General features: G+C 41.5%; 1 protein-coding gene across 7 annotated transcripts in view; it reads left to right on the plus strand.

Annotated features, from left to right (window-relative positions):
- Window positions 1-18,813, plus strand: part of bcl11aa (BCL11 transcription factor A a) — a 58,471-nt gene that overhangs the window by 7,040 nt on the left and 32,618 nt on the right. For 4 of the 7 annotated variants that reach the window (XM_079635127.1, XM_079635126.1, XM_079635125.1 and 1 more), the window contains one exon: window positions 5,737-6,072. In XM_079635127.1, coding sequence (XP_079491253.1) covers window positions 5,844-6,072 — 229 coding nt within the window. In that variant the 5' untranslated portion in view covers window positions 5,737-5,843. Of the gene's footprint in view, window positions 1-2,065; window positions 2,381-2,504; window positions 2,716-2,881; window positions 3,186-5,736; window positions 6,073-18,813 lie in introns of those variants that run through there. The other 3 variants (XM_079635124.1, XM_079635130.1, XM_079635128.1) reach the window with 3 other exon arrangements.

Here is an 18,813-nt window from a genome sequence, read left to right on the forward strand (position 1 = left end):
CAAATTTTAAGTTTATCTCGACAAAGTTTTTTTTTTTTTTTTTTTTTAATGAAATATTCCGAACGAGGTTTAACAATGCAGTCCTATTGTGGGATGCATGAAATACAGAGCACGATCCCTCTCGATAGGTCCTAAAGGGCTGTGGTGCATTTCTGTCAATCACGCTGCACGGTCGCAGAAATATTGGACATTTAAAAATAAAGATCCTAGTTAGAGACAAAAAGTGTGTTACAGCTTGATTCCGCATGAAAACCTTCATATGATACTTTTTATCCAGTAAACCGATGGTGTTTTAAACCAATGCAATTATCTCTAAGCTTTTATAATATGCAAATAATAGCAAACACAAGAACATGTTTCTTTGAATATATCGTTCTTTGCTTAAAACACATTATTATTATCCATAATAATTAGCCTACATGATTTTTTTTAATACGCGCTGCACTCACAAAATTGCTGTAAATGCAGCTCTCTTTGTGCATGCCGGAGAATAGTGCGCTGCAATGAAACTAAATCAAAGGCTTTATATACAAAATTCAGATCGATACGGTGCTTTTTCACTTGTTGAGAACAATGACCTGAAAAGCATCGGCACAGTCAGTGTGATACAGTCGAGCGAATCCATTGGCATTCCCAGATAGCCTTCGCGCAGAGTTGACCTTTTTACCCAGCGCAAACCTGACTCAACTTTCGCGTTAAGATCTGACACCTCGCGCCGAGAAAAAAAAAAAACCCCACACACACATCAACACAGCGATCAGTCTTGGTCCAGAAACAAAGATGTCAGCGTATAAGCCTGCAAAGCAGTTTCACTCACTCGCTCGCTCACGGGTCACGTATTATCTCCAGCATTCGATTTCAGTTCCGATCGGTTCCCTATTGAATTGTGCCTTTTCCCCGCAGACTGTCACTTGTTCACGCAGCCTCTGCTTTGAGTCTCTGGAGCAGTCGCTATAGTCTAGTCGTACTTCTACTAGTTCGCAGGGGTGTCTCTCTCTTCCTCCCACCTCATGCATTGAACAAGCTTGTCATCGCGCTCGGTTATACGCTTCATGTCTCTTTAATTTCAAATGCATCGGCGCTGTTTACAGCATCTTTATATTTCTAAATCCACGCGGCGGTTTACTGACACCCCCTCCTCCCCCCAGTCGCCATTCTCTATAATCTGAACACATCTGAAAGTTATTACCCCGTCCCCTTTCTTTCTAGTGGGCTGCTCCCACAATCTATTCGTCAGTGTGTGTTGTTATATTTTTTACAATTACACTCTTGTAGTATTTAAGTCCCACCTACATCACTCGCAAAGCGCGCGAGCTAGTATCCTATCCCGCTCAACGTGATGTCCCTTAAGTTTCTCTGGGCTTCTGTTCTGGAGGAATGTGGTAGCGCACGCGGCGGTTGAACCCACATGCCCCGACTCGGAACCTGTCTGTCCTGTTCATGCAACCCGATCGTGTCTCGCCGAGAAGCAGCTTGCGCGCTACCTCTGACTGTTTGACCAGGAGTTGAGTGACTGTGTTTGAAGCACCATCAGTGTCCACTACGAAACCTTATATGCGAGGAGGTCCCTCTCCCCTCTCTTTGTATATATAGCATGTCCGGCCCCCTTGAATCTCCTGTCCATTGGCTTTTCGTGCTCTGTTTTCCTGCGTCCACCCCCAGCGCGCGCGCGCGCGCGCGCGCACACACACACACACACACACACACACACACACACACACACACACACACACACACACACACACACACACACACACACACACACACACACACACACACACACACACACACACACACACACGCACGCGCGCGCACCGCAGCGCACATTGCTTTCATTAAGCATATCTCCCCCCTCTCTCTCTTTCAGTGTGTGCGTGTCTCTCGCTCTCTCTCTCTCTCGCCTCTTGTCCGGCCCCCTGATCTTTCTGTCCATTGGCTTCTTCGGGTCTATTTTTCATGTCCAGCCCCTAATGAGTGTCCATTGGTTTTGTTATTTCCACTCCCTCCTCCCACTCCACGGCTTTGCCCTGCCCATGTTCTGTATGTCTATGTCCATCCATCTCCTGACGTTCAAGTTCGCAGGGACGTCACGTCCGCACTTGAACTTGCAGCTCAGGGGGGCTTTTGCCATTTTTTCATCTCTCTCTCTCTCTTTTCAAAAAAGCCATGACGGCTATCCCACAATCCATCTTCCCTGCGCCATCTTTGTATTATTTCTAATTTATTTTGGATGTCAAAGGCATTGATGAAGATATTTTCTCTGGAGTCTCCCTTCTAACCCGGCTCTCCCGATGTGAACCGAGCTGAAAGCCACCACCAACCACCATGTCTCGCCGCAAGCAAGGCAAACCCCAGCACTTAAGCAAACGGGATTTTTCGCGTAAGTAAAGACAAATATATGTTGTTCCCGTTCCGTTTACCTGTTTTTGGCTCCGTTCTGTAGTGTTGAGTTGCTGGAGAGGAGCGTAATTCTCAGTGAAGACACACTGGACACTGGACAGCGCAGATCAAGTGGACTTTAGAGAAGAGAGCGCTCCCATCTCTGAAATGCCTTTACGCGCACCTTCGTCCGCCGAAATGCCTGAAAAGTTTGCTTTCCATTGCTATACTTGGAGAAGTTCATGCCGACTCTGTGTTTAGGCGCATATGTCTTGGCTCTCGTGCCCCAGTCGCTTTGACCACTTAAGAGCAAGCGCTCACATATACCGGACTGTGGTGGGTATATGCACGCTGGCTTTCGCTCGCTTATTTGCGCTCACATCTCGTGGAATGTCCCGTAACGCTGTCTGTCTGTGATTCTGGGCAGGATTTCCCCCCTCACGCACTATTTTTGGAAGATTTTCAAAGAGTGGAAGTGAATTTTGATTGGGAAAAATCTCGTGTCCGACTGTTTACAAGCGCCGCGTGCGCGTACTACCCACTGCCAGCAAATAGAGCACGCATAGTCGCCTGTGTGAGACTAACATTGCAGAGAAACCCGTTTGCATATAAAATCTGCTTGAATTTGAAACTTAAGCTTTTCTTACATTTGAAGCAAAACGCGATTCTGATCTACTCGTTTGGGCTTTCGCTTAAAAGCAGTAGGAGACGATTTTACGCTACACTCTTTGCCGTTTCGAGTGCATTTGCAAGGATACATTAAATTTCACGTAGGCCTGATTTTGTCTTAAATGTCGGTGGCAAAGGTAAGACGAAACCTAAATGTAATAGGCTACAACTATTTAGATACAAATGTATCGAGAAACCCAGTCAGGTTTGCTTTTTTTGTATGCACACATTTGTAGCCTACTGCTAGGCTACTATTCGTAGAATTATCTTTATAATTATTTAATTTGTCCTAAACATGTCTTTAAGTTATGTGGTAAGTTGCATTTATGTAAACAAAGTGTGCTTTGTATTTTATAGACCTGAAATGTTGTCAGGAAGACGACGAAACGAAAACGTTTTAGCTCCAGTCTTTTAGATATTCACCTCAAATGTAAAGCTACAAAAGTATCAGTCCGCGTTTTATTAGATAAACATGTTTGACACAAATCCCGAGTTGTTGTAACATTGTAAAGTATCGTGTAACATTATTGGGTTTCCACACACAGGCTGTGGGATCTGAGCGCGGGTTACTCCGTGTGCTCGCTGCTGCTGCTGCTGTACATGGCAGAAACTCACCGCTAGGGGGCAGACGACGATCATAAACTAGACTCGAACCCGATCACTTTCACCGCTATCTTTATCTATTTTTGACCATATGTTAGCAAGCGCGAAACGTATTGTATATGAACTGGTAACTGTTTTTTTTTAACCCCGTCCTGACCTGGCATGACATGTAGAATTTTTATACCTTGTATTTTTGTACCCTAGTAGATCAAGCAAACTAACAATGAGGATTAGGCAGTATAGACCAAATGTCAATCATGATAAACTTTGCTATCTAATTCATAATTACACAGAAGGCAGTTATTTTTTAAAGCGAATGAGAAACTGTAACGAATGAGCTGTTATTGTTATTATATTTTTTTATTTATTATTTCATTCAAAACCAGCTTTAAATGTCCACGTTCATACACACAGAGATAGCCTACTTTTCAGAGGAGAACTATTTGAAAATGTTATCATTGTTTTTTGGCATTAAGCTTCTTTTGATTTCAGACACTTGAATTGATTTGAAATATCTAAATATATTTAGATTTTAAAAACAGTTTGAATGTAATATCCTTGCCAGCGCTGAGTGTAGTGGAATTTAAAACAGTTGGGAAAACTCAATATGAAACACTTTTCCACAGTTTCCACACTTTCTGAGCCAACTTATTATTCGATTTTTTTTAAATGTCTAGATTGTCGAATATTACTTTGCAACATATTTACAGAATCGTTGTTTATTTATACAAGACCAGTCGTATAAAGTTTCTTTAATATAATAAAAAATGTGCATGTACGGATATCTTTATATTGCAGCTGCGATAGTAAAATAAGTATATAATTGTTATAGCTAAATTAAGTGTTGAATATAGGCTGCTATTTTATTGTGACTTATTTTAACTGAAATGTAACTTTATAATACTCGCTCGGTATTATTAAATAATGTCTGAAGTTTTGCATATATCGATTATCTCTGTTTTATCACAATACGAATTCATTACGAATCAATATCACAATGAAGAATCACTCTGTATCTATGATAATTAAAATAGTTTGAGTTCACTTTTGATCGCTTAGGCTTTCTTATATTTATTTGTATGGTGAGCATTTAAACTTAAAACAATGTCGAAAAGCATTATACTCCATAGAGAATGGAGAATTATCACACTTCGTCTTTGTTATTTCACGTGCAAATGCGTGGGATATTTCCCTGATAAGCACGTCTAGGACGTTCTCCACATCTTCCCCTCAATAGCTGCCCCAGACTGGGCTGAGGTAAATTTATCCGACCTGCACATGATCCCAACACCTTTTTATCAAAATCTGTACCAATCATCACCCACTAAAATTAAAATCTATTTTTTGATTCTCTGTGGTTTTAGGTTCATTAAAGCATGAAATTGGCAGCTTATAAAGAAGGTCAAGATTCTTAACCGTTAGCAAGCTAGTGTAACCTCTGCGCAAAAGCTTTCACTAAACAATCATTATAAAACACCCGAATGTGTGTGTGAACCTTATAGCTAACTTTGTCGTGAGGGGAAAAAGCGTGAAGCATGTATTGCTGCAGCTGTGACTGTGTTGGGTATGCTGGATATACACGTGTTGTCCATGCAGTCATTTCACGATCCAGATGTGTGTATCGTTGAGTGAAACAAAGAGTCAGGAGTCTGAGATGAATGTACTGCAGTTTTAGACACAATGTTAATGAACCAAAACAGGTAGAACAAAATTATGTTACTTTTACATTTAATAAATTAAATGTTAATAAAACCTCATGCCCTTGCTGTTAGTTATGGGAATCTTGTTTTTGTACTTGTTCATTGAAGTTCAACTGGCAATGACTAATTGATTTTTTTGTACGTTTATTATTATTATTATTTATAACTTGTGTGAGGTAATTACATTTAATAGATCTGAAATTAAAAACGAAATTAAAATGGTGGGAGTTTGATGTGGAGCATAAAATGTGTTTTTGTTGTTGCTTTTTGTCCTTATATATATGTGCTCCCTCATCTTGCCTGCGTTCATTACAGCACCCAGTCTCTAATATTCCCTCTGCTTTTCGTTCCCTCTGTGTCGCATATGGATTCTTCCTGTGTGCAGCCGAGCCCCTGTCAGCCGTGGTCTCGGAGGAGAGGCAGGAACAGCGCGGGCTGGTACAGGTATCTCCAGAGGGAGACCAGGACCTGCTCACCTGTGGCCAGTGTCAGATGAACTTCCCTTTGGGAGACATCCTTATTTTCATTGAGCACAAAAGGAAGCAGTGCAATGGCACTTTGTGCATGGACAAAGCAGTGGATAAGCCCCCCTCGCCCTCGCATGGTGAGCTGAGGAGAGCGTCCAACCCCGTGGAGGTGGGCGTCCAGGTCACGCCGGAGGATGACGACTGCTTATCGACGTCTTCTCGAGGAATCTGTCCCAAACAGGAAACCATTACAGGTAATCTCATCCCATGTGATTTTTATGTATTTTTTTGTGTCTGCCTGAGGAACATTTGTGGTGGATGCCGAGTTGGGCTATACGTATCGTAGACACATGTCCTTCCTCCGTGGGGCGTCTCGTTCCCAGCTCTGGAGACATATCAGAATGCTGAATATTTAAAAGCTGTGGGGCAGGAAGGGGAAGGGGGTATATTCAATCAAACCTCAGAGTGAGAAGCTATTAAGACCAAAAGAGGAACCGGCATTACTTCATACAAAAATAAAAAAAAACTTTTAAAATCTGCTTTATTATCTCAAGATCATCGCTGCTTTGAATCAAGCTTCTCCTTCAGTTGGACTCTGTGGGATTTGGATAATTAAGCTCAGATTCTAACCGTAGATCACACATTCCCACCGCCGTCTGTATGCTTCGGTTTAGCACATTCGCACTTTGTGTTTTTTAAAATCCCTTTTCTCTGGTAACTTGTCGTCCACTCCCCTCGAGGCCCATAGTTGCAGACTTTGACTTAAAAGTTGCAGTTTTGTTACTGGCCGCCAAAGCAAGAGTGCAAAGGGTGTGTTCTTAATGGCACGACGGGCCGCTCATCCCTACTGGGAGAAAAAGAGGGATTGAGAGGGGGAGAATTTGGCACTGGAGGGGCGGTTCGAGGAGTCCTTGCTGTGACAGGAGAGGCCATCCCCCTCGGTGTGTGTCCACAGACTCATGGGAAATGCCTCTCTGTGCTGCACAGCCTCTCTCATGTGGTCTCGACAGATGTATCTTGATTTCGTTGTGGGTTCTTGCACGGCCACATCTTATCCGTATAAATGCACGCCTGCACATTTTCACTTTCTGTCAAAAAAGGAAAGGAAATGGAAGGCCGTTTGGTTATTTTGGTTTGCCGGGGAACAATAATACAACGCTAATTAATTGTTTGAGTTTCGTGGATGTGCATTTTAATTAGAGGTTGACTTGCACTATATAAAACAGAAAATACAGTCATAAAAAACAAGCTCCTAATTTCCACTGTAAACAACTTTATAAAAAGAAAAGAAAACGCTGGAATCTTATAGCAGCATAAGTCTAATCTTCCTTAAGCTGAGCGTTAAGTGAAATTAAGTTGTTGGCGTGCTATTATGTGTCCATGAGTGTCTTGGGCTGGTGGGGCGATTTAGAGTGGCTGTTTTTTAAATGTAGAAAATGTGAGAGTGAGACTTTCCAGTCTGTTTTTCTGCCCTGGCTTTGCGTTTGGCCATTCTCTGGTCTGCCTCAAAGATCAGGTTCCAGGAAGCGTCTGGGTCCGGTTAGCCCCATCAACAGTCATTTGGACTTGACCCTTTGCTCTGGGCTAATTATCGGCGGCTAAGTTCAAGTATCAAGTTGTTTTCCAACAGTTCCCACTTGCATATTTTTGAGATCGAGAAAATGCATTTGTGTAGTTTGTGTGCATATAAAACGTATTCGTTGCTGTGCTATAGTACGTTTCAATTTGATCAGATATGGAGGCTGAACTGGGTCATTTGTGTCTGCTTGCCCTCTTTGTTTTAAGCATGTTGATGCAGTTTCAGCACAAATTATACAACCTTTATGCGAGCCGGCTATCGCACACGTCTCTTGTTTCTGTCAGCCGCTAAACTGGGTTATTAAACTCATTTACATCATAATGTATCAGGGTTCAGCTGATAGCGTTGGGTCACTGGTATTATGTGTGCTTGTTATTATTTTTTTTTTTCAACAATTTTGTGAGAAGGACCATAACAGCTTCTCAGCATGTTACCGAATATGCTGCCATGGCAGGTCAGACAGAGAAGAGATATTAATTAGCCATATTATAGACGATTTCAGACATAACACATTCAAGGTTAGTTATGACTGCAGCTTACCATGAATATGTAAACTAGAATTCTTTGTGATAGTGTGCGTGTATCTGTACCTGGGTTAGAGGTGGGCTAGAACATCACAAAACTGAAGGTGATAACACTTTAAAGAAAAACATTTGTTCCGTTATTTATGTATGGATTCTTGTGACATATATTCTATCTAATATTCATTTTAGTGTTATATTTTATTTTTTAAAGATTTTTTATGTACACTCTTTCTATTAATACTTTTTTAAATATTATTATTTAAAAATATTTAGTTTTTACATTATTTTTATTCTTAACTTTTATCCGTTTATATATTATTTTAATTTGATTTATTGTCTTTATTATTAATGTTTAGTTTTATGTATTTTATTTCATTTGATCTATTTTAAGAGGGATCATTATGGTGTAGTTCAGATGACCAAATAAGGAAATTGTTATGTGTGATGTAACAACTCCATTTCCATATAGAGCAGCTCAGTGTGAGGAAAAGCAGTACCTGCCACAGAGGAATGGACTTGCTGTGTGAGCATAGAAAGTGGGAATACACATGTGTGTGGCTGTCTATTACCCCAAATAGCACAATGCATCCTGGTGAGAGGGCCTTAGAGAAGACTGAGACCCTCTCCTCTCCCATGCTGTGATTTGATACAGACACAATGTATTTATTATATTCTTAATCTCTAAATGAAAATTTGGAGCCGCCAGTTCCCTGCAAATGGCAAAAAATTAGACAGGTTGTCACAAAAGTGTCTAGTTGAATTAATGCTGCTCCCAGAGCTTTGAATATGCTCTCTTGATATAATCTGCATCGTGTCCTTTGCTTCACAATGTAAGACGTCTGATGAAATGTAAAAATTATGCAGAGTAACATCCTATGATCTTCTGTTTCGCAACGCGTTGTCCAAAAACATGGCGATGGAACAGATTGAATTCGCTTTGGCTCGCGATATGGGGGCCATTTGGAGCTCTGAACTTTTTTTTTTTATCAAGCGATTTTCAAGACTCTGTCTTTCGCTATGGCAGCCCTTCAGAAATTATGACTGCTCTCCAATAAATCGGCAGATTAAATCGGACTAACACTGCCGCCATGCAGAACGGACCTCAATACAGATAATTGTTTTTTAAATGGCCTTTGCTGGGTGGGTTTTTAATGCCTCTAGCTCTCCTGCTCGCTCGCTCACCCATTTTGTCACTCTTTCCCTCTCTGCTATGCATATGGCTGTAACAGTCAATGTAAATCAGGGGCATCCAATTAATATTGAATCAATTACACTGTGTGCGATTGTCTGGCATGTGAGCTGCCTGCAATTTTCTGTGCCAAAATGTGACCCAAATGAGTGGCTTAACAAAGACCCCAGCAATTTAAGCTTTTTTTCCCCTTATTGTTTTTTTTTCTTCTTCCTCCTTTTTTAAAATCACATATTATCTGGAGCTTGACGATCTGTCATGATCATAATTATCATCAAAGCGCCCTTCTGGAGTTCAGCTGCGAGTGTGCTGACACTGATCGTTTTTTAAGAGGACTTGTGAGGAGCAGCGTTAGCTGACGTTCAGTCATCAATGAGAGCCGAGGCTACCGCGACAGTTGCTTTTATTTTCTAAACCGCCCCGTGTAGCATGGCAGTGTGTGTGTGTGACAGACGTAATAGACGGCACATGTGGAAATATGCATGTATACAGAGGCAGCTCAGTGTCACAAGATCATTTTATTTGTGCAGGTGTGTGTGTGCGCGTTGTCACGGCTTAATATTGGGGGCAACACCCAAACCTTGCATGTCCTTTTTTTTTTTTACAATCAGGAAAATGAATTATAAGGAAGTGACAAAGAGACATGTCTTACCCGAACGGCGATGGTGCCTTGAAAGAGACTCTTTATGAATATGTATTCGAATTTGAGCGAGGGGGGGGGTCTAATTTTCCAAACCTTTATTTCCTTTCACCGACAGGATTTCTTCACACACAAGACCCGTCTTCCCTTTCAAAGAAAACCGTGCTGTTGTATGCCCATGTGTGTCTGTATGTGTTTGTATCCAGTCCCTCTATACGTACCATCTCACGTCTGATCTGAGAAAAATAGCATTACTGAATATGTGAGTGAGTGTGTGTGTGTGTGAGTGTGTGTGTGTGTGTGTGTGTGTGTGTGAGAGAGGTGTGCAGCTTTTCCAGAGGGATGAGGTGTAATAATAGCACAGAATGATGTTTAATTCTCTTGGAGCGGTTTTGCTGCATGTGGAGATGTGTCTCGCAGCATCCCTCGCAGAAACATTGTGATATTCTGCATCCTCGGGCTTGATTTGCATGATACAGTCGGCTTGGTGCTGTGGGGGTGGACGGCTTCCTTTCATTCGCCATTCTCATCTAATGGGCTACAGCACACATTTTCTGTTGGGTTGGGAATTATGTGTTGCCTGGAAAAAAAAAAAGAGAAACGAGAATATATATATGTATTGTTATCTGTGCAATACCATTGTTTTTATATTCGCTTGAAATTGAGAGATATTCAATGAAAAAAGTATATTTGAAGTCTTAAAACCCTACAAATCATGTCCGTTTTACCTGTTTTTTTTTTTTTTTTGCGCCAAAGCTGGCGTGCAAGGAAACAAAGGTATTTAGCAGCCAGACGGGCACTGCCTGGCACGGTGCCACCCGCTCCGTCTCAGTTCTCCCACCCCCGCACCCCTTCATACGCTCTTAGCACCCAATGACGCTCACCCCCCCCCCCCCCGTCCCTCCCTCCTGCAGACAATGGCATCGCCTCCTCCATCGCAAGAGGAGAAATACCCAGCTCTCTCCTCTCTCATCTCCATAATGCCACCTGATCACGCCGTCTTTCCTGGACTACCTCGAGTGATCGCTTTGTCTTTCTTCCGGATGTTAGATGTAAAAATAAAAGTGATTGTCTGCTCGATGTAAAACGCTGTTATTGTTCGCAGGTACGTGCAGGTCTAGAAGGTGTAGGGTTTGATTTTTAGGTTCGTGAGAAGTGTGATTATACCTCTACGGAGAGATTTTGTGATAATTTAGCTGATATTCAAGCTCCCCTCTGGTCTGATCTCCTCGTTTTGTTTGTGCCAACATGAATGCGTGTTTTTGTATGTGGGTGGACGCGCACAGACCCACTGGGTCCTGTCATATTGCAGCTCTCAAATTGTGTCAGATGTTTTAGAGGAACGTGTCCATAAAAATGTTTATGTACTACAAAGCATATTTATAAATCTCTGCGGATTACAGACAGCTTCTATAAACACAGATAGGAATGGTGCCGAATTTCTAGGCCGCGCGCGCGTGTGGGGCTGCGAGAGGCCTGTGAGTTTGTTTGTGGTTTTCTGCAGCCGTGCATGCGAGGTGTGTGTGAGTTGGCACTAGTACTGCAGGACATCCCTCAGTGGCCAATGCCAAAGAGAAATTGGCACAGAGCAGGGCTAGAGGCATCGGGTGGGCTTCAGGAGGGGTGTCCTCCACTACTCTGTTTACCTTTTACACACACACACGCTGTCAGACACATGCGATGGCCTCGTCACTGCACCAGAGCTAGGCTAGTTCATTTTTTACTTCTGTCTTCTTTCTTTTTGCTCTATCTCTCCTGGTATCACCGGGCGGACACAACTCCACTATGAGGTCACCTTGACCAGCTTTGCCCCCGCGCCAGCCGGGTCGCTCAATACGATCAATTCATCTGGGCTCTAATGGTTACAGATGGCAGGACTTGAGTCTCTACAGACACCTTGAGCGCTCTGTGTTTTTTTCTTTCTTCTCCCTTCCTGTCTGTTTTGTCGCTCCTTCTATCATTCTGTGTCTCCTAATCTATTAAGGGAGGTCCGATTTCCACCTGTAGGGAAGAAAAATCACAAATGAGATCGCTTTAGCATCTCAAAAGTTGCTCAAAACGACAATGTGATTAAATTTCGATTTTTCTTCTTCTTCTGAAATCTATTCAGAAAAAAAGGAATCTCATAGAAGAGATTTCAGATTGTGCTCAGATTTGCCAAGAAATCAAAGTTCTTATCAAATTCTTCAAGAACTGAATTATCTGAGCTATAGTTTTGTTTCATTTGAATTGATCCACATTAATTTTCTTGTTTGTCTGTTAAAAGTGATTTCATGTGTTTATTTTTGGTTTTTCCTAAAAAATTTCTAGCAAAACATTTGAGAAAATATCAACTTTGTCTCATATTTTCCTTCTAAAATTCGTTTATCCTCCTTCTTAAAGTTGTTACTTGAAACTGAGCTATACAAGAGCATGATATTTTTTGCTTCTCAGATTTTTCTCCAGTTTAATGTTTCAAACCGTGCTCAGATTTGCCAAGATACCAAGGTTTGCAATCAAAATGAGATCTCAGATGGAACTCAATTATTTCTTATTAAATTCTCTCATAACTGAATTATCTGAGCTGTAATTTGTATTTGATTTTTAATTTATCCTACAATTCTTAAAGTTATCACCTGAGCTATAAAAGAGCAATCTCGGAGCAATGAAATCTTCCTCAGGGAAGTGCCCTCAGATTTCTCACACAGGTGAAGACAGGATGTTATACCCACTTTCTGATCTGGTTATGTACAAAAAAACCAGCAGTCTTAAGCAGGACAGGCCGTCTCTTGCAGGATGGTGGATCGCCGTCAAATCCTTTCACTCAGACTTTGACTTGAAGCCACTCCACACCCCTTACCCATGTGAGGTCCTCCAGAACGTGCGTGCCACGACTGGAGCTGCTGTCCGTATATCTCCCTCTCCGTGTTTGTGTGTGATTTGGGTGGTTGCCTGCTCTGCTCATGTTGGTATTGGGTGCCTGCCTAGTTTTAGTGGGTTGTAGTGTTTGTGTATGTGTGTGCGCATGCATTTGCGTGTGTGTATGTGGTTTAAACTCTGCAGCGGTGACGGTATGCAGACGCGTTGCGTGACGAGGGCTCAGATCTTTCATAGATTAATAACGATTTCTTATTTGAAATGTATACATGTAAAATTAATCAGAGGATATCAAAGGAACATGAAAAGCCAGCACATCCAACAATGCATGACCAAAAAAAGTACACAATGTGATGTTTTCGAGCAAATCAGCTCTTCGTTGGACTGATGAGCTGATATGCTCGAAACGTTACATTAGGATTCTTGTGAGCTTTTTTGTTACTTTGTTTAGGATTTTTAAAATAAGCAAATAAAACAGTTTATCAATAGGTTGATTGGTTGTTTATTTGATTCTTCTTATTGTGTTTGATATTGGACTTCTGCTTATTCACATAGTGTGATAAGCTCACTCTAGCTTTGTATGCGTGTGTGTGTGTGTGTGTGTGTATGTGTGTGTGTGTGTGTGTGTGTGTGTGTATGCATGTGTGTGTGTGTGTATACTGTTTATAGATCCATGTGAATGCTCAGAAATGTTCTGTTGTTCTGTCAGTTCCAGTGGTGACTATGCTCTTCTTTACTGTGTTGGAGATCCATGTGGGTCACAACCCCTCACCCAGAGCAGGACGGCCTGTCATACTCTTTCCCCTCCTGCCTGCCAATAAGTTAATTGCTTTATTTTTAGATTTGAGTGGGATGAAGCCACCCAGATCCCAGCTGCAGCCCACACAGACTCAATCTACCTGTGACCACAGAAGCTCTAATATTTGATCCATGTACATTTAGACACAGATATCAACCTTTCATTTCATTAATGAAGACAAGGATTTCTCGTTCCATGAGCGCTCATCTGAAAACCTTATTCTGTTAGTGTAGTTAAGGATAATGACGTTTATTTCTCAGCGATTTCTCGTTTTGTATTTATTTTTATAGTACAAAATAACTTTTTTGTGCAAAATTGTCTTTTTGATAAATACAATGTATTTATTTTGCTATTTGATTGAATTTAATCGCTTTCATTGTAAGTATAATATCAGCACTGTAATTTGCATAATGAATGGAAAATGATTATGGTTCTATTTTAACAAATTATTTTATCGCCACTAAAGCTAGTTTTATTACCGCTGTTACGGCTTTACCTCGTCAGATGTTTGCTATGCCACAAATATTGAACCGCTTTTCAAATGACCATTTACTCAATGAACCGGCAATTGCCAGAAAAGCGCTTCGTCTTTATGAATGAACAAATCTGAACAAGAGAGGACAGAGACAAATAAAGATTTCGAAGAGTCGAGTAAAGCTGAGAGCCAGCTTTGTTAAGCAGCCATTATTGTGTTGATTGGTCTCTGAGCTCACACCTAGACCCTCACTAGCCTCCGTCAGGCCCACGGGGCTCACACACACACACACACACACACACACACACACACACACACACACACACACACACACACACACACACACACACACACACACACACACACACACACACACACACACACACACACACACTGGGCAGATTTTCCTGTTAACAAACTTGAGGAAAATGGTGCAACATCTACTCGTAAAAACATGTGCTGGCGACACACACACACACACACACCACACACACACACACACACACACACACACACACACACACACACACACACACACACACACACACACACACACACACACACACACACACACACACACACACACACACACACACACACACACACACACACACACACACACCGCTACTTCCTGACTGAATCTTACTGATAATTTGCTCAGGCTCATTTGAATTTTAAGCACTTCTTTAATCTTCAAAGCCTAAATTGCTTTATGAATATGCATGGTGTGGGCAGACTTTAGTTCATTACCTAGTTGTAAATTCTAATGACCATTAGGTCTTCTCAGTAATTGCCAATTGTTTTGCATTTTTGATTGGCCTATTACCATACGCATTCTGAACACATCAGCACGGCCTGTCAGACCTTCTGCAGGGAGCCGTGTATGAGAAAGCATGCGTGTGTTTGTAAGTGTATGTGTGTGTGTGTGCATGCTTCCACAGGGGAGGGGGTCCTGCGTAAAAAAAAGAGAAAAGAAGCAAAGGTATAAATTGCTTCTGTGCTTTGCTTTTTTTTTCATCTGGATTTTGAGCGAGAAATGGAGGATGTAAATGAAAGCAGCATTTTGTATGTGAAGATTGAAAGTTCACCGGGAGATTTGACATATTTAATTTACTTGATGACTCTGCACACCCTCATTAATGCACTTTGCATACAGCGGCGCACTTAATCACTGCTGATCAGACCCGGCTCAGCCCTGCGCTGTAACACACTGCAGAGATAGCAGTGAGAGCCTCGTCTAACCACTCAAATTACACACACACGGAGGACGATTCTACCTTCTGCATATGAAAACATTCACACATTTTTTTTTCTGCTCCAAACCCACCGTAAACCCCCTTCCCAACGAGGAAGCAGATGTTGAGCACCCCCCCAAACACACACACACACACACTTGCTGGGATTCAAATGCTAGTGCCATTTTCTGAGAGTGATTTGTCTTACTAAGTGAGGCTCTCTGTTAACATGCTGAGGGAAATTAATTAAATCTTTCAGCACGTCGCGTGTGTCCCTCCACATGTGGACATGTGGCTGTAATGGTTCCAGATCTCAAACATGCACTCGTACAGTCGGAGGAGCCCATATGGAAATGCACACACATCTCAGTGTATGCATTTCCCAAAAGAGAGACTGTCATATGTAATTGAACCAGGAAGAGGCTGCTTGTGGACAAAAAATGTCAATCAAATAAATGCATTATAATGCATACACTATAATGAGCAATTAGAGGAAGGGAGCTGAAATAAATAAAATTTAAAATGAAATTATAATAATTATAATTAAAAGAAAACCCAAAGGGAAATCATTTAAAATATTTTGCATATTAAGTTTTTTTTTGTTCCTTTTCCTTTCTCTCCTCGTCGGTTGATGTCAAAAATGCTTCGAGGGAGCACTGAAACCTACATTGCAATGAAAAAGAATTCTTAATCAGGGTAAAAGTAAGTTGTGTGTGGCACGGCTGCTTGGTTCATTCCTCGGACGGTCACGCTGGTTTCAGGAGAGGAGGGGGAGGAGAATGGACTCGGGCCGGTGGGACTCGGCAGGCGCTGTTTCCTCCGGACTCCTTTAGCCCTACCCTGGCTGTGAGCACGCTTCAAAGTTGTTAATATTCAGCTGGGAAACCGTATCCAGAACACAAATAAATTATTAAGTGCATGAACTTTTTAGGCAGTAAGATGAACTGATGGGGCACATCTGTGAGATCCAGGGTCTTTTTTTATTTGTGTGTGTGTGTGTGTGTGTGTGTGAGTGTGTGTGTGTGTGTAGCACGGTGTAGTATGGGTTTCTTTGCATGTATGGGTGTGTGTGTGTTTGTGTGTGTGCATGTGCGGAGTGGATCTGCCCTTTCCGACTTCCCAGCCTCTGGTCTCCGGCCAAGGGCATGCATAATTGATTCCAAATGCGCTATCATTTTCTTGATGTAATTGCCTTAGTAAGATATGATGAAATCTAATGGATAATTTATCGTCTCAAAATGGGTAAAGAAAGAACGAAACGGCTGTGCATGTTTAGGGGAAGAGCGTTGGCTGTCCGTTTGACTCCGTCCCGGGCGGCACATCTGATCTCTGTAATACGGGTTGATTAGTTCTCTTTTCTCCTTGATTAGCGGACTTAAAAAGCAAATATCTCTCCATCCTGAGGTCTTCTCTTCGGCCATCTGTGTCTAATTCCATCCTGAATTCAGCTTTAAGCTCTTTTCCCTCTTTGTCACCATGTCTTTGCACCTGTGCAGCAGAGAATGTGTTGTCATCCTTTGGGAATTATGTTTGTTGTTTGATTGAGACGTCTTGCTCTGGACTGCTTGTGTGATCTGTCGTATGCCGCATGCATTCACTCGTGTGTGTGTGTGTAAGTGTGAGATGAGATCCTGGCAGAGGCTCTGGACTGTTTGTTTCACAGTGGGGGTTGTGAACCGTGTCTGTTTGTGCTCTGAACAGGAACCTATCCCTGATGGGTGCTGCTGTCTCTAGTCTGTTGCATGAGCTCATACAACACACACACACACACACACACACACACACACACACACACACACACACACACACACACACACACACACACACACACACACACACACACACACACACACACACACACACACACACACACACACACACACACACACACACACACACACACACACACACACACACGCATGCAAAAACACGCAGTGGGGCTTTACCTGTGTATTTGGATCATGCATGATATATAGATGACCTGCTCATGTTGTGTCTGCCTTAATCCTTGTATCAGTTTTCAGCAGAAACCAGGAATGATCTGAAAAGTGGGAGGGGACATATTATAAACTTTATCAGGCGTATGAATATTAATTAGTTGACGTAACATTTGTCTGGTAGTCCCTGCTGTAAAGGAAGATGTGTGGCATAGTAAATTAATGTTTGTGCGTTTGTTCAGTCGAATAGTACGAGAACTGGAAACCTTGAAACCTAATTTTTTTTTTTACAATGCGTAAACAGCAAAGTCAGATTCTCAAATGAATGACTCTTATGTGACGGTACTTTTTTAATCAATCAAAAACACTGTGCAACCAGTGAAGTCTGATTCCCAAGTGAATATAACTATAAGTGAGTTTTTTTTTAGTGAATAACAAACTTTTTTTTTTTTGAATCCATTAGAGCAGTTTCTAATTTAATTTGGCTCACTTACTGAATTGCAAGTAATTTTACCTTGTCTAACTTCATGAACCAAGAATGGATAGAGTGTGTTGTGTTTAAGCCTCAGGAGATCAAAATCACTGTGTTTCTGATTGGTTGCTCACTTTGTTATTGGGTCTTTTTTGTTTTACATTCATTCATTACGTTTATTATTAAATCAGCATTTGTTAACAGTTGTTTTTTCCCTCAAATATATCCAAAAAAGGCGGTGAGGAACTTTCCAAACATTTCTGATAGTATGGTGACATGTCCTATACCACATGATTTATCAACTGCATAGAACATTGTGCAATATGACAAATGTGTTACCTGACCGAGGAAAAGTATGAAAAGAATATATAATGCTGCCTTTGATTGCGAGACAAAACTGCTGTGAAATCGCCCTCTGTTTGAAAATCCCTGCAAGCAAGGACTAAAATACTCTTAAGTCCACTTCTTTTCCCCCCTTTCTTCTGCACTTTCTCTCCTTCTCCCTCCCTTGTTCTTTTATACTTTTCCCTCTCATGAGTTTCATTCCGTTGCATGTCATTCCAGGGAAAATCCAGGAGGCGTATGTGTCTTGACACGTCTGAGGCTAATGCTAACCATTCTTTTTATCTCTTATCTCCCCTGCTCTTTATCTCACAAACTCTTATTTTCATCTTTAATTCTTATTTTTCATCTTTATTCCCCTTATTTTGATATCACTCTGTATTAAAGTCTTACACGGTGTACACATAAAAAATCTGACATTGAAAATCCAAACCTGAGAATAAATAATGTTGTCTATAAAGCTACGTTATGAATTGACCGTGTGATTCTTTGTATAAACTGTCAGATGTTCTTGCTTCCATTGAAACACAAAATGCTCTAAGGCGATAAAGCATGTGGAGTTCAGTTCATGCAACATGAGTGCTGCTGTCATTAAAACTAATACATTCTAAAATGCATTTTCATTTTTTTTATTCAATAATTCACTCAGGTTGTCAGCTGAGAATATAATTTGTAATTTAAAATATTGTAATACATTACAAAAAGAAGCATTTTCACTTTTTGGTATCTAATAAAACAGAGGAAGAAATGGATCCAGGTTAGAGAGGGCCTGGTCAAGCACATCTGTGCCTGTGAGGGGGCATTGGAACGGGGGTGGCAGAATGGAGGGGGCATCCACCACACAAAGACAAAATTGTCCAGTGGGTCCATTAGCTTCCTTGGACTCAGTGTGGTCAAACTGGCTGAGCCAGACAGGATGATAGATTGCTTTGTCAGAGTCCCAGGGC

The sequence above is a fragment of the Phoxinus phoxinus genome (genome assembly GCF_949152265.1).
Source record: "Phoxinus phoxinus genome assembly, chromosome: 14".
Taxonomy (NCBI): Eukaryota; Metazoa; Chordata; class Actinopteri; order Cypriniformes; family Leuciscidae; genus Phoxinus; species Phoxinus phoxinus.